At 39.6% G+C, this 14377-nt stretch overlaps 10 protein-coding genes across 10 annotated transcripts; 4 read left to right on the top strand and 6 right to left on the bottom strand. All coding sequences in view use genetic code 12, as the record gives it.

The window, feature by feature from the left end:
- Positions 1-105: 105 nt before the first annotated feature.
- On the bottom strand, positions 106-1595 carry CORT_0A02250 (transcription factor; the record flags this gene model as incomplete). The annotated part of the gene is made up of 3 exons (XM_003866008.1): positions 106-824; positions 906-943; positions 994-1595. 3 exons carry the CDS (start codon positions 1593-1595, stop codon positions 106-108), a joined length of 1359 nt encoding a protein of 452 aa, XP_003866056.1.
- A 153-nt stretch (positions 1596-1748) lies between these two features.
- On the top strand, positions 1749-2819 carry CORT_0A02240 (hypothetical protein; the record flags this gene model as incomplete). Its single annotated transcript, XM_003866007.1, has 1 exon — positions 1749-2819. The coding sequence occupies one exon, from the start codon at positions 1749-1751 to the stop codon at positions 2817-2819; it is 1071 nt and encodes a 356-aa protein (XP_003866055.1).
- A 6-nt stretch (positions 2820-2825) lies between these two features.
- On the bottom strand, positions 2826-3842 carry CORT_0A02230 (hypothetical protein; the record flags this gene model as incomplete). The annotated part of the gene is made up of 1 exon (XM_003866006.1): positions 2826-3842. The coding sequence occupies one exon, from the start codon at positions 3840-3842 to the stop codon at positions 2826-2828; it is 1017 nt and encodes a 338-aa protein (XP_003866054.1).
- Positions 3843-3913: 71 nt separating this feature from the next.
- Positions 3914-5647, bottom strand: CORT_0A02220 (tRNA-Pro synthetase; the record flags this gene model as incomplete). The annotated part of the gene is made up of 1 exon (XM_003866005.1): positions 3914-5647. The coding sequence occupies one exon, from the start codon at positions 5645-5647 to the stop codon at positions 3914-3916; it is 1734 nt and encodes a 577-aa protein (XP_003866053.1).
- Positions 5648-5768: 121 nt separating this feature from the next.
- CORT_0A02210 (hypothetical protein) lies at positions 5769-6512 on the top strand (the record flags this gene model as incomplete). The annotated part of the gene is made up of 1 exon (XM_003866004.1): positions 5769-6512. The coding sequence occupies one exon, from the start codon at positions 5769-5771 to the stop codon at positions 6510-6512; it is 744 nt and encodes a 247-aa protein (XP_003866052.1).
- A 1-nt stretch (position 6513) lies between these two features.
- Positions 6514-7377, bottom strand: CORT_0A02200 (Kti12 protein; the record flags this gene model as incomplete). The annotated part of the gene is made up of 1 exon (XM_003866003.1): positions 6514-7377. The coding sequence occupies one exon, from the start codon at positions 7375-7377 to the stop codon at positions 6514-6516; it is 864 nt and encodes a 287-aa protein (XP_003866051.1).
- A 50-nt stretch (positions 7378-7427) lies between these two features.
- Positions 7428-8585, top strand: CORT_0A02190 (Mtg1 protein; the record flags this gene model as incomplete). The annotated part of the gene is made up of 1 exon (XM_003866002.1): positions 7428-8585. One exon carries the CDS (start codon positions 7428-7430, stop codon positions 8583-8585), a length of 1158 nt encoding a protein of 385 aa, XP_003866050.1.
- A 12-nt stretch (positions 8586-8597) lies between these two features.
- Positions 8598-10427, bottom strand: CORT_0A02180 (Yku80 Yku70p-Yku80p Ku complex subunit; the record flags this gene model as incomplete). The annotated part of the gene is made up of 1 exon (XM_003866001.1): positions 8598-10427. The coding sequence occupies one exon, from the start codon at positions 10425-10427 to the stop codon at positions 8598-8600; it is 1830 nt and encodes a 609-aa protein (XP_003866049.1).
- Positions 10428-10530: 103 nt separating this feature from the next.
- Positions 10531-12375, bottom strand: CORT_0A02170 (actin cytoskeleton component; the record flags this gene model as incomplete). Its single annotated transcript, XM_003866000.1, has 1 exon — positions 10531-12375. The coding sequence occupies one exon, from the start codon at positions 12373-12375 to the stop codon at positions 10531-10533; it is 1845 nt and encodes a 614-aa protein (XP_003866048.1).
- A 154-nt stretch (positions 12376-12529) lies between these two features.
- CORT_0A02160 (Fcj1 protein) lies at positions 12530-14263 on the top strand (the record flags this gene model as incomplete). The annotated part of the gene is made up of 1 exon (XM_003865999.1): positions 12530-14263. One exon carries the CDS (start codon positions 12530-12532, stop codon positions 14261-14263), a length of 1734 nt encoding a protein of 577 aa, XP_003866047.1.
- Between the last annotated feature and the right edge of the window lie 114 nt (positions 14264-14377).

Raw genomic sequence — 14377 nt, 5'->3', positions numbered from 1 at the left:
GCAGGGGAAAATGTAGTCAAGTCACCAATAGAGTCAACTCATTTATATGAAACAAAGTATTCTAACGGTTGTTATAATACATATATATATTCAGCTATATATACTCTAATCAATAAACTCTACAAAATTTCCATCATAATCCTTTTCTTTTTTCACCATTATACTTTCATCTTCTGACTCAGATAAACATTCTTCATCGGACGAAATTTCTATCAAAAACAGTGTGGAGGGAGCGGGCTCGATCTTTTTATTGTTAAATAGCACTTGGTCAATGTAATGCTGATAATTCCCGCTCGTGTCAGTGGCAAACAACACACTAGGATCAACAGTATAACTGCTGACATTGATTTTTGAAGAGGACGGAACCGGCTCCTCTTCTTCTTGCACCAAAGTTTGATCTCGGATATACACATTTGGTTTTGTGCTTATATTGTCCTGCATCCTTAATGTGAATAAATGTCTCAATGTACATGTGTCACCTCTAGGACAATTCAACTCTTCATCATAATCTGGGCAATTCCAAACGTGCAAGAAAGGACAATTCCTACCCCTTGGACACCAATGGCCGACTGCAAAAGGTCTGCAGATACTAATCTCGTAGTTTGGATCTCCGGAATATTCTGGAGCCAAGTGACTATATCTGCATTGAGAATTTGTACATCGCTTCTCCATTTTAAAGTAGCACAAGGGTGTGTTGTGATGATTTAGATTATGATTTAATAAACAGTTGCTATTTGTACAACTACCATTCAAAAAGAAAGGACATATTCGAATCCTTGCCTTGTCATGCTTGTATCCACAATTTGAACCTTTTGCACAAAATCCTAAATGATCAAAAAGGCTCAACAAAAATACCCTTCGAGTTAGTAAAATATATCCCATCCTTTTAGATTTAAAATACGTACCTGATTCTGTAAAGTAGCGACAACCCTCCATCAGTTTCCTAGATCAGTTAGTATGGTGATGTATATCTTGACACACCGATATACGTACTTTCTTGAGCAACCTTGCATTTTGTAGTAACCTGACTTTGTAGCCTTATACCAATGATCATTCCAGAAAACGTCGTCGCCTGCGTTTTTGTAATAGGTCAAGGGAAAGAGCATATAGCCATTCTCCACAACTGAATACTTCTCTCCATTGATCAAGACTCGGTCACACATGGCATACTTGTACTTGTATTTGGCTAACTTCTTCTTTAACTTGGCAATTGCCCTTGCCTTTTCCATCTGCTCTTCTTGAGCTAATCTACTTGACAGTTCATTCAATTTGTTTAAATCGCCCCTAAATATTCTGGCACTAATCACTGATTTCCCATCACTTGAAACAACCCATTGTTGCTGAGGTTGTGCATTAGATACACCATTTTCAACACCCCTATTAGGAGAATGGGAGCTTGGCGCGCTACTATTCTGCACAAGCGAAGGGTTGTGAAAGGATCGCTTGGAATTTTTGGGTTTACTTACCTTATTCTTCTTTTTCTTTTTTGAACTATGTGCAGTTTGTTTTTCACTTATCAGTTTTTTTAGTAGTGTGATCTCCTTGTACAAGGTCCTGATCTGGGTGGAGGAGTCATTGGTGGCTAAAGTGGACATTGTATTTGTGTGGCTGTATCCGATGAGTAGTTGCGCTGTCTCGCAAATTATTTTGTTGAGAGATTTTTACTCACTCACTTTTCCACTCCCCTTCACCTATCTCTGTGTGATATTGCTAGCCACAGTTGGTATATTTCGTTCTAAAGAAAAGCAATGCCATTTAAAGGCTCCATAACAACTTCTCAACTTCTCAAAGAGAAAAGTGTTCCAGATAAGAAACTAAATAAGAAGAATCTTACAAATTTACAAGACATTGAATCTGCGTTGTATGATTTGGAGCTCAAGGAAGATAGTGAGCGGGAGACTAGACGAGTTTGCAACTGTATGGCTCGAAAACATCCTTTATTCGAAATTGCACCAAATTGCCTAAATTGTGGTAAAATTATATGCACAAAGGAAGGTTTGCAGCCATGCTCATTCTGTGGAAACGACTTAATACCAGCCAGCGATAAGGACGCTATAATCCAATTGTTGCATAAGGAGAAGAAGGAGCTACTTAATCGGGAACAAAGAACTGAGGCCCCTAGTCAATCGAAGCCCAAAAAGAAGATAGTTGTCAAGATGAATCCTGGCGAGAAATTCTGGGAGGCTCAGGATAGAGCATTTAAATTAGCTGAGAAAGAAATGAAAACCAGAGACCAAGTGAAAGAGGTTGAACCGGATATTGTTGCTGAGGTGGAAACCAATACCGAACTGGATAAGGATCTAGAAACCGCCAAAGCAAGACTAGAAACGTTATTGAATTTCCAAGAAACCGGAGCCGAGAGAACAAGAATAATAGACAATGCATCTGATTTTGAAATGCCAACCCAGTCGATATGGCTATCCCCAGAGGAGCGTGCGCTTAACTTGAAAAGAAAACAGAGGTTAGCCAGAGAGGACAAAAAGGAGAAAGATCGTCAAAGAAAAGGTGAAAAACAGGTTGAAATGGTTATCAAAAATGGCAAAGTTGTAATGGTGGAAAAATACGCCACCGTTAAGGAGGAGCTCTCACTGGATGAGCTACAGTTGATGGACGAAATAAAAATTTCAAAGAAGATGCAGGACAAGAGTGACCTAGTGTGGGATTACGATCAAGATAAGATTAAATGGGGGAAGCCTGTGTATTTTTCAAACTCTAATGTGCAATCCGAGCCAAACACCGAGTTTAAACAAAAGACAAAGCCTCGAGTACAGTTTGAGTCAAATAAAGATACAACGGAGTTAATAGCAACAATGTTATAAAGCCTTCTATCTTCTCATTCGCTGTTTAAAGCGTCGTGATCTTGGATCATTTATTTTGAGTCTTTTGTAGTTTTGAGCAATTGGCTTCCTAGTTTTCTTAACTGGACTTCCATGCATGTGGCCATTTTCTAACACATCAGATTCAGATTCACTGTCAGAGTTCATATAAGCAGCCAATGCAGCTCTCTCCCTTTCCTCCAAGTTGGACATCTTCTGTTGGACATCAACTTCATCCGAAGAATCGATCTCAAGAATTGGCCTAGGGGCCATCTTGGAGCGCCTGGTTTGACGCTTCTGTGTTTTCCGTTTGACAATAGGTTGGCTATCAGATGCGACTTCATCAGACTCCTCTACCTCCTTTATGTCTATCAAATCTTCTGCATCTCGATGATCCATTTCCTTTATAGACATATTGTACACATCCATTAGTTTTCTTCCTAGTCTGTTTGGCTTTAAAGGAGAAGGCGATATCAGAAAGTTCACCACATTTTTATTAAATATAGGGGTAGCTGTCGATTTGAGATATCTTGGTGTTTCTGCTGCTTGCTGAAGTTTCTTCGAAATCGTAGTGGGGCTACTTTCAGAAGAAGCCTTTGTTGGTGTGGAAAACGATAGTCTTCGCTTTGACTTTACAGGTGTAGCATCAGGAGGAATTGAATCGATGTCGTTTTCAACATCAGGAGCATTTGTAGACCTCTTCTTCAAAGGAGATGATTCTGGTGGAGTCAATTGGAAGTCGAATATTGATAGCACCCTCCCATTTGCTTGTGGCGTGGGACCCAACTCTCCGTTTGGTGTCGGAAACATATTTTCCTTTTCATCTGCATCACTGTTGGAAGTAGGTTTGTCCTTGGTCGTGGAAACGTGTTTACTCACTTTAGTAGATTTGTACTTGGAGTATAACGCTTTGATTTTGGGATTATCGTGGACATCCACTTTTGAGGGTAGCCTTCCATGCCGCACCTTAAATTTATGCTCCCAATCCTTGATTTGCTGTTTGACCTTGAAAATATCGTCACTCATTGCAGCAAGTGATATGACGCGTGCTGCTACAATTGTAGATACGAAAAGAGTATTTATTTTTTGGTTTCTATTTACAAGGTGGTAGCGAATACGCGAGCATTTTCAAACCAAGTACTAGATCCATGATTTTGATGAATCATACTCAACGCCTTCTTCAACGCAACTTTCTCCTGTTTGGTATTAAGTTGAGCACCGTTTTTTTGCCATTGATCCACAAATGACAGACTGTTTGAATTGTCCCAGAATTTACAGAAAAAGTCTCGTAATGCAATTTTATCATTAATCATTGCTAGAAGTAGTATTGTTTTCGTTTGCATGAACAAAATCTCAGCAGGCGTACTTAAACTTTGTTGAATCATATCCCATTCTTTCCAAAAGTAGCTCCAATTTCTGGTATTGGCATAGGTATGTAGCATTTGTTCTCGTAGCCATAGTGGTATAGCTCCTCGCTTGGAAAAGTTGATACTCCTAAGAAGTTCCCTCACGTTTTGCGCAGCTTTTGGGTCTTGAATAATTTGGCGGTTTTCTGGTTCCAATCCTTCACCTGTTCGAAGGATAGTATGTAAGCGTGCTGCGTCAATAGGAAGATACTCGTCACAAGTCAAAGACCATAATAAAGCTTGAAACTTGTCAACGGCAAAAAAGTGGATCTCATCCTCTGAAAAGGTGGTAAGGCACGAAATGAAATTGGAAAGAAAAGCAAGCTTTTCAGCCGCTGGCAAAGGCTCCGTCAGATCCAACAAAAGCTCCATATATTTTATCACATCATTCACTATTTCCTGATTCCAATGGATATTTTCTCCTAATAAGTTGATTGAAGAGTGCTTATCGAGTAGACTCTTTTCGACATCCGTGAGCGCAGCGACCAGTGGATTTTTCAAGTAAAGTTGTTTATAGAATGCAAACTTTTCTGACCATTCCTGTATTGTTGAACCAGTGAACTTGGAGTCAAAATCACTTTTGTACAGTTCAAGTATTTTTTGCGATGGTTGTCCAACACAAGCCATGGTTATCGAACGCAACTCCGATACATTTTGAAGCTTAGATTGGGTATGAAAATGCTTTCGTAACCCAAAAAATACACTTTCTGCGTCTTCGTAATTCCTCTTGAATATTTCTGGAGCAGCAGCTTCCACATCTCCATCTTCTTCATAAAGTGATTCCAAGTTCAATTCCGATCTTCGGTCATCACTTAAGATATGCACGACAACACCGTCAATGCCTAAGTCGCATCTGACCCATGAATTTGCACCAATTCCAAAATCGTTATGAGTTGCTGGTGGTCCTTGTCTAGCTCTTTTAGCTAACCTCCTGTGTGTTCTAGAACTTATTGAGTTCGACGTCATACCCTCAATACGGGGCAAATATCCAAATTCGTGCTTTATGTACTGTTTGAGTTCGTACGATACTTTGTATATATGCTTTTCCGACTTTCCAGATGCAATGATAATGAATCTTTCAGGAGATTGTTCATCTGTGCTTTTGGGGTGATCTGAGGGAAGGGAAGCCAAGTCATAAACTTTCAAATTGGTAAGACCGTACTTTTCAGTTAGCAACTTAAGTAGATCCTTGATACTTTGAGGGGTTTCACTGGGTAATTCTGGAACTTTATCGTAGGTAACTTGTTCCATTTGAGACGTATTTTCTTTTCTTAAATACCACGGTGTTGTACTCTTTTGAGCAGGGTCTGATTGCTGCAACTTAAGTGTGGTGGAGAAGCGACTAGTACAGCAAACATTAGCCACTAGCTTCGATGGAATATGAGCCTTGAGGCATCGCGACGATAGTGTCAATCTCAAGGACATGCTTGAGGTTCAGATAAATCAATTTGTTCATAGAAAAACAAAAAAAATTTAAAATGAAAAAGTTCCGCACATTATTTTCGAAGCTCATCTAGCTCATCAGATACTTCACATAGGTACTACCATGGCCAAATTAGTCCACAATGTACAAAAAAAGCAGCATAGGGAGAGATCCCAAAAGTCAAGCAGGGCTAAATATGGCTTGCTTGAAAAGAAGAAGGACTATAGGCTAAGAGCTGCAGATTATCACAAGAAACAAGCCGCACTCAAGGCATTGAAGGAGAAGGCCAAGTCACATAACCCAGACGAATACTACCATGCTATGACGAAGAAAAAGACCGATGATAGAGGTATTCTCATATCTGATAGAGATAATGAAGTCTTGAGCGTTGATCAAGCCAAGTTGCTAAAAACACAGGATATCAACTACATACGAACAATGCGTTTACATGAGTCAAACAAAATCAAACGTCTTCAAAATGAAAAGCTTTTCGAAGGGTCTGGTAAACATACTGTTTTTGTTGACTCGGCCAAGAGTCAGGAGTCATTCAGGCCAGAGGAGTACTTCAACACCGACGAATCTTTGGTTGAAAATAGACAAAATAGACTTCGATTAAATCAATTACAATCGAACTCAGGCCTAGTAAACGCTCTGAACTTTGACATAGATGCAAAGGATAAATTAGATGAGAAGAAACTCAAGCTGTTTCAACAACTCCAGAGGTCGATTGCAAAAGAGAGAGAATTACGTCAGGTGGAAGATATAATGAGCAGGAATATGGAGAAGATGAAGAAAGGGGACAAGAAGAAAATGGTTGATGCAAACGGTAAAACCTATTTTAAATGGAAAATGCAAAGAAAAAGGTAACTTACTCATCATTACTTAGAGTTCTATTTATGTATTCGACAAACAAAGGCACTATTCGACCAACTTCGATTGTTCTCATTCTGTTGAGACTAATAAAGGATCTTCTTATTCTTTGTAGTTGAGCGGTACTGACTGTGCCTGTAGGGATCTCAACCACGTATTCATTCACAGCCACAGCACCATTCGTAAGCTGTTGCTGTTGAAGAATTTGTGAGACAACTTCGTGGGTTTTCCTGTCCAACTCTTGAAGAAAAGAGTTGTTAGAGGTCGCTTGTATCGTTGTAGCTGCGTTAGGAGTTGGCGCATTTTTAAGAACCAAGGCATTCCATATATCGTCGATGGGCAACTTTTCCTCAGGATGGCCCGATAAAACCTCAAACAATGGCGAGTCCCATCTAGTGTTACTATTAGGTTCTTCGTACCTCATCAGCAACTGCTTCATCAAACCAGGATCCCATTGATCCCCTTTAGTCTTTTTTTCGTTCCATTCAAGACACTGTTCAATTGGGGCTGTTACTTGGATAACGCAATGGGGTGTAGCCATTCCTTTTGATTCACAATACAATTGATAACGGAATCCCTTGATGTACGCCATGGAATCAAGAATGACAATGTTGTTTTTTGAGATATCCCTTTTCACTGCAGATATTTGAGACCCTCTGGCCAATTTTTCCTTGTTCGAATCTTCGTAAGTATCATGACTTATTCCCAATGTTTGATCAGAATGATAGGTTATTGTATAATTATGTCCCGGCTCCAGGGTTTGTTTTGATGAGTTGATCCTCTTTTCTAGCTCCTTTACGAGTTCAGTAGCCCACGTGGTTTTCCCTGAGCAAGGAAATCCTACAAATATTACCAACGGCATTGATGACAAGAAGAGGTTGATAAAATTTGCGAACCCGAAAACTGAAAATTATGTTCTCTTTTTGCAACTTCTTGTTCTTCAATCCAAACAAGAACATGACCAAATTTACACCCAGAAGCACATTTCCAAACTATAACATCCCGCTTTCCAACTTCAAGGGCCATCATCAAAAAGCTTTGTCAAAAGTGGGTCATCTAGCCCCACAGTTGGATCTAATATTAGAAGTACGAGATTGTCGAGCACCAGTAGCCACCACTAATGTGTTATTTGACAAACTACTATCAACTAAACGCAAACTAATACTATACAGTAAGAAGGATTTGTCCATATTGAAGCCTGACCTATTAAAAAAATGGCACAGCTCAAAGAATGAAGAGTTTATGTTTATCGACTGTCGCCATCGCGGTGATTGCAAGCGAATAATTAACAAGATGACTCAGATATACGACAATTTTGATGCTAAACCACCATTAGGACTAAGAGCAATGATTATCGGAATGCCGAATGTTGGAAAATCGACTTTGGTAAATACCATGCGTCAAGTTGGCTTAGGACGTGAAAACAGAGATTCTGTATCTACAAAGGTTAGAAAGGTGGCCAAAACTGGCGGACAACCCGGGGTGACGAGGTCAACTAGTGAGATAATTAGACTATCGAGAGATCCCGATATTATGGTTTACGACACTCCAGGTATATTCTTGCCAACTGTGAAAAGTCCCGAGACAATGCTAACATTGGGTTTGGTGGGCTGTATTCATGACTCGTACATAGATCCGGTGGTTTTGGCTGACTATTTGCTATTTTTGTTGAATTTGCAGGACAGCCTGGGAAAGCCTTATGAAGATTATATGCTGCATCCTACTAATGACATTTACGAATTGATGTATAATATTTGCAAACAAAGGAACACTTTGAAACACGATGGAAGTTATGATGAATTAGGTGCTGCGACACATTGGGTTAACCTTTGGAAACAAGGAAAGACAAAGAAGTATCGTGCATTGTTTGATCTTGAAGCCATAAAGGAAGCTAGCGAGCTGAATATTAGAGATATACTAAACTCAGAGAGAGAAAGGGTAGGTCTTTCCAAGGTTCATGAACGAATCGTTGACAGCTTTGGAGATGATGGATCATCCACAACATCGAATAGAAAGAGGACAGCAAAGGATAGGGAAGCAGATATGCGTAATAGATTATTCAAACTTTGAGTATAAACAAAATTATCCAGCCAAGATCTCCTCGATATCGAAATATTCGTCAAATTGGTCATTATGTTCTGAACCAAATACAGAGTCTGTTTTCCGTCTCTTTCGGCTCGGTTTTGCTTGCATTATAAATTTGATGTCGAATGCCGATTTCAAATCAGCTTCAATTACATTTGTGCTCTTATGATCTTTTGTGTATAATAAATTCTCTTTGACGTCGAAAATATTACCAAGATCAAGCAATGTATGCTTTTCGTCATTTGTTAGATATTTCTCAATGAACTGGTTTTGACTAACGAAGTCAGTCAAAGAAGCCTCACCTAATGACTTGAATAGTATTTTTTCAACATAATAATTGAACCTCTTTGTAGCGGGACATGACGATAGAAGCATATTTTCTAACGAGGGTTGTGCATCCTCCTGTGAAGTAAATGGTTTAGACTCTAGAAGCCCAACTTTTGAATTCTTCAACACATCTGGCTCAGTTGTATCGTTTCTTAACTTCATGTTTTTAACAAAAGCTTCCATTGTGGAATCAAGTTTTTCTTGCCCCGATAATTTAAATTCCGGGAATTTACCAATCTTTTCATCCTCTTTCATAGCCAATCGATGAAGGACAAGGCCATGTCCCCATTTCTCTCCCACGTTTATGCTCTGGGGTAGAGCGCAGCATATCTGAACTTCGTGAGCCTCTTTCTGAATATAACGTACAATGGCCGCACAGTTCAACTCAATCAACGCTTGCACAAGAGAATTGAACGCTACTTTATTTTCAGTCTCAGATTTTGCACCTGGAATAACATAGGATGGCTCGTCCGTCAAATATGCTACTGGCAACTTACTCCTGTCAATGAACCCCATAATATTGATCCCAGGAGACGTTTCCAAAGTTGCTGCTTCCTCCAACTCAGGTAACAATGCAACCACATTTCTCTGTGAGTATTTGAACCCATACGTATATTCCGAGTCCTTCACGTATTCTTTATCATTTTCTGAATCACCTGTTTCGTTGGTATACTTTGCTGGCTCAAAAATCTCGTCTACAATGTCTGCACTACCTTTTATGTAGTACTTGTTCTGTCTCTTCACACGAGCTACATCCTTCGATTTGAAGTCCTGTATATATTCGTGACCATGTACTTGACTTTGGGCCCTGATTCCTGGATATACTTGAACCTTGACGTGGATATCTCCACCTTGCGATTCTCCACTAACAAACGAGAGGGTGCAATCCGTCATGCAACGAGGACTGATTAGCTTCAATGGTGGTCCTCTAGCCGTAAATGTTTCGAAATCAAAGATATTGAACCTACCATCGAAAGTAACAGCCAAGTCCTCGAAATAACGCTTCATTGCCCCATTATGTTCATTATTTAGCATCAATAAGTTCGTGATAACAGGATAGCTTTCAAATGTATTTCGCAATTTATCAAAGCCTATGTGAGTTTCGTTGAGGGAACCAATTCCATTAGTGACAATGTAAATATTCCGAATGAATTTATTTGCAATTTGATTCAGTAGAGCATCTGCCAATGCGTTGAGGATACTGTAATCTCCTTGTGTATATATAGCTTCATCATGTGTTTTGACCAGTATTTCGTAGAACTCCTTAACTCTCGAAAGGGTCACCGGTTCGTTGTAGTATAAAAACTGAGCATCTGTTGGTGTGTATATTACAAACGCGTACCGATCCAGCTTGCGATTTTTCAACAATTGCTTATTCAATGTATTCATGGCAAATTTCAACGCCAAGGCAAAATCGGTGTCTTTCTGACTGGGCACCAGCTTGGTATCCATGTACTTGGATGCATCTATGATTATGGTTGTATATTCTTTGTTTGACATTGATAATCACTGTATAGTGGTGGTGAGAGGTAGGTTAAACTCAGCGCGCGCTAAATACTAATTAAAAGATGTCTTTACATTTATAGATATATCTATAATACGTCTATCTAAGTAGCTCCCATTGTCTTATGGTACCATCTAAACCTGAACTGACAAACTGTCCTGTTTGCTTTTCACTGTCATAATACACCCATGCTAAACTTGTAACCCCCGAAGCATGTGCAAGGGGAAATTTAACAACCTTTGAAGGTTTCTCAACTGAATATAATAAAAGTCCACAATCAAGTCCTCCACTTACCAAATACTTAGAGTCTGGGGACCATTGCGCGTCGTATGCTTTGCTGGTGTGGAATGCCCATCTCGTTGAAACTACGGATCCGTCATTTTTAAACAAGGTATACTTACCTGATGAATCAGCAACGGCAAAGAACTCACCATCAGGGGATACTTTTATCAATGTTGGTGGAGTTCTTAAGGTAGGAAATTCCTGAGACGAGATTGAAAGTTTTGATCCGTTGTCAATTTCAACACTCACAATCGTGTTTTTGGAAGCATTTGTAACCAACAAGCGTGAGCTTGATAATGAAGCTGCGTTTGTACTCGAAAAGTCAAGCTTTAACATGGATACCAATTCAAGATCCTTACTGAATAACTGCAACTCTGATTCAAGTAACACGAGGATGTTGTCGCCCACCTTGTTTAATTGCTTTGGTTGTGATGGCAATTTCGCAGAGGTGACTACCTTACCCTCTTTCCATTGTTTAATTTCATCATCCCAACCTATGGAATACAATCCACCATCACCCAACAATAAGTCAACTACGTAGTTACTATGCTCGCCACCTTCACCACCTTGTCTAGTTGGATTTGACTTCAACCCTTTTGGATCGATTTCAAATTTGAACAATTTTCCATCCGAACTTCCACTATATAGATCAGACTTGGAGATGGCTAATTTAGTGATTGGTGCTTGATGTCCTTGAATGACTTGAACAATCTCTCCATTTTTGAAATACGTCAAGTCACCACCATAGCTTAAAGCAATCACGTAATCCTTCGTCACAGTTAAACCAACTAATTGCTGAAAAACAGTCGGTTTCTCAGCAACTTTATGAGTCAGCACGAGGCCTTCATCAACTTTCCAAGTCCTGACTGATCCATCAGCCGACGCAGTTACAAACTTTTTTGAATCCAGAGTCCATGAGACAGCAAAAATCCCTCCATCGTGGCCATTCTCAATTTTTTTGATAAATTCACCAGTTTTACCTTGGTAAATGCATATCGCCCTATCAGAGCCGACAGAAACTATATACTCTCCATCAGGGCTGAATTTGACATCACGAACTGAGTTTGTATGATTACCTCTCAAACTTTTGTCAAACTTAAATGGCGGGCCCTGATAAAAGACCAATGCAAAGTCATCACTGACAGTAGCGGCCCTGTATGGTCTCTGAGGTTTGATATCAACAGCATTAATCGTAGAACTATGCCCTTGTATATCACCAATTGAATTACCAGTATCCCACGAAAATGCGTGTCCAAATTTCTCCTTTCCCTGACCAACTGCTATAATACGTGAATTATCAGCATCCCATGCTATGGACCGGATAGGACCGGACATGACTTGAAACTCACTCTTTATAATGGGCTGTTCAAATTCACCCTCACCCTTCTTTGGCGCAGCATCCCAGATTTTGATCTGTCCTGACTCATCACCTGAAGCAATATAGAACCCAGATGGTGAGAATTTCACTGCAGTGGTTGGATGTATATGTTTAGTGAATACAACAACAGGAGCATTTGAATTAAAATCGGCTGGACGGATTATCACTGATTTACCGTTGACATAAGCCAATCTATCATTAACTGCATCATATGAAAGATGTGCTGCTTGACCCCTTTGTGTTGATGGTTGCGGAGGAGCAATTGCAATCGGTTTGATAGACATTGAATAGTATTATTGTTGCTTTGCAAATGAAAGGTTTATCCAATTGTGATTGGGCGAACAATTGGAAATCGGGGGAAACAATCAACGAAGAAAAAAAAAATTGTTTTAACAACCGTCACGGACGCAACTTAACGAACAACTCTTCACATTGATAATGATCAGAATTGCAACTTCTAGATCAACCTTGAAAGGTGTTAGATGTTTTTCTACGGTATCATTGAGGTTGAACGCCAAAGAGGTTGGTAAACCTCCACGCTTACCTGAAGTTAAGACCGAGCCATTAGTGCCAACTCCCCCTAGCATCACTCCAATTGAAACTAAAGTTGTTCCACCACCACCACCACCACCAAAGGTGAAAAAGACAAAGAGGTTTTCCTTATTTGGATTCCTTTTCAAGACATCACTATTAGCCGTAATTGTCTACGGAGGAACAATGTACCTTGCTACTAAGAACGACGATGTGATGGACTTTGTTGTCGATCATGAAATCCCATATCATGAAGAGGCAATTGACTTTATTGAGAATGGTTCATATGATGATTTGAAAGAGCTCTGGTACACCATTAAAGGGAAATTTACTGACGTCAAGTTACCATCAAAGGGTGATATAGAGCAATTTACAAGCGACTTGGAGCACAAGGGTGAAGACTTTATCAAGGAAACAAGAAAGAAAATCACTGGATCAGTTGACGAGAGGAAAGGAACAGATTTGACCCCTGTTGAACAATTACAAAAACCCGTTGAGGTGGAGAGTATCACAAGGGATGTCGCAAGATTACCCTTGATCGAGCTTAAATCCGATGTCGACAGTTCAGTTGATAATTCTGTCAAGCAAACCATCTCGTCGTTAAATGATTTGATCCAGTCAATTGATGCCAGCTCGTTGTCTAAAACAAACTCAGGTCTCGTCAAATTAATTGACTCGAACATTAACCAATTGGCAAACAAGCTAAATGTTTTGACCAAGGAATTTGACAATGAATTGCAAAACAAGTTGAAGGTCTCTCAAACGGAGCTCCTCTCATCTTTCACAAAAAAGGAATTAGAATTGACAGAGAACTTAATCTACCAATTCAACCAAGAAAAGACCCAATTGGAGAAGAGGTTGAACCAGAGGTTGGAACATGAGATCAATGCAGCTAGGGAAGCGATTAGTCAAGCAGCTAACAATGCTGTATCTATGGTGAGAATCGAGCAAACCAAAAACTTTGAAGCGTTGGTCACTGAAAGAATCAACGAAGAGAGAGAGGGTAGATTGGCAAACTTGGAGAAATTGAATGACAAGATCAATGAATTGGAAAAATTCGCCGAAAGTTTTGAACGTCAAATTGCCAATAATCATAAAAGGAACTTGATTCAACAATCAGTTAACAAATTGAAGTTGTTGTTGTTGACTCCACCTGAAGCATCTGATAAGCCAAAGAGTATTGAACCATATGTCAAGGCATTGAAAGAGGTATCAACCGATGATGAAGTCTTAAACTTGGCTCTCAAGGACTTGGACATACTACTTGCAAAGGAATCTACCCACTCCTTATTGACGAATGCTCAATTATTAACACGTTGGGAACAGTTAGAGCCAGACTTAAGATCTAGTTCGTTGTTGCCGCCAAACGCGGGTTTGTTGGGTCATTTATCATCAGTGATCTTTTCAAAGCTTTTATTGCCAGTTAAAGGCGTAAAGGAAGATGGTAAAGACATTGAATCCGTCATTGGAAGGGTTGAATCAAGTTTGGCTAGGGGACAATTGGATATAGCAGTGGAGGAGGCTACCAACTTGAAAGGATGGAGTAGAAAGTTGGCAAACGATTGGGTTTTGCAAGCACGTAAAAGACTTGAAGTTGAGTTTTTGCTTAATTTGATTGAAACTGAATCGAGACTTTTGTAAATTGGACTAGTGCATATATACCTGTTTAGGATAGTTTAACATATTCGAAAGCAATATTTCTGTATCTTTACTAAAACTGTTGTAAACTACACAGATGATTTTAGTCTTTATGAT

Source organism: Candida orthopsilosis (genome assembly GCF_000315875.1).
Source record: "Candida orthopsilosis Co 90-125, chromosome 1 draft sequence".
Lineage (NCBI taxonomy): Eukaryota > Fungi > Ascomycota > Pichiomycetes > Serinales > Debaryomycetaceae > Lodderomyces > Lodderomyces orthopsilosis.
The sequence above is the reverse complement of the archived record's forward strand: the minus strand, read 5'-3'. Positions and strand labels throughout refer to the sequence as shown.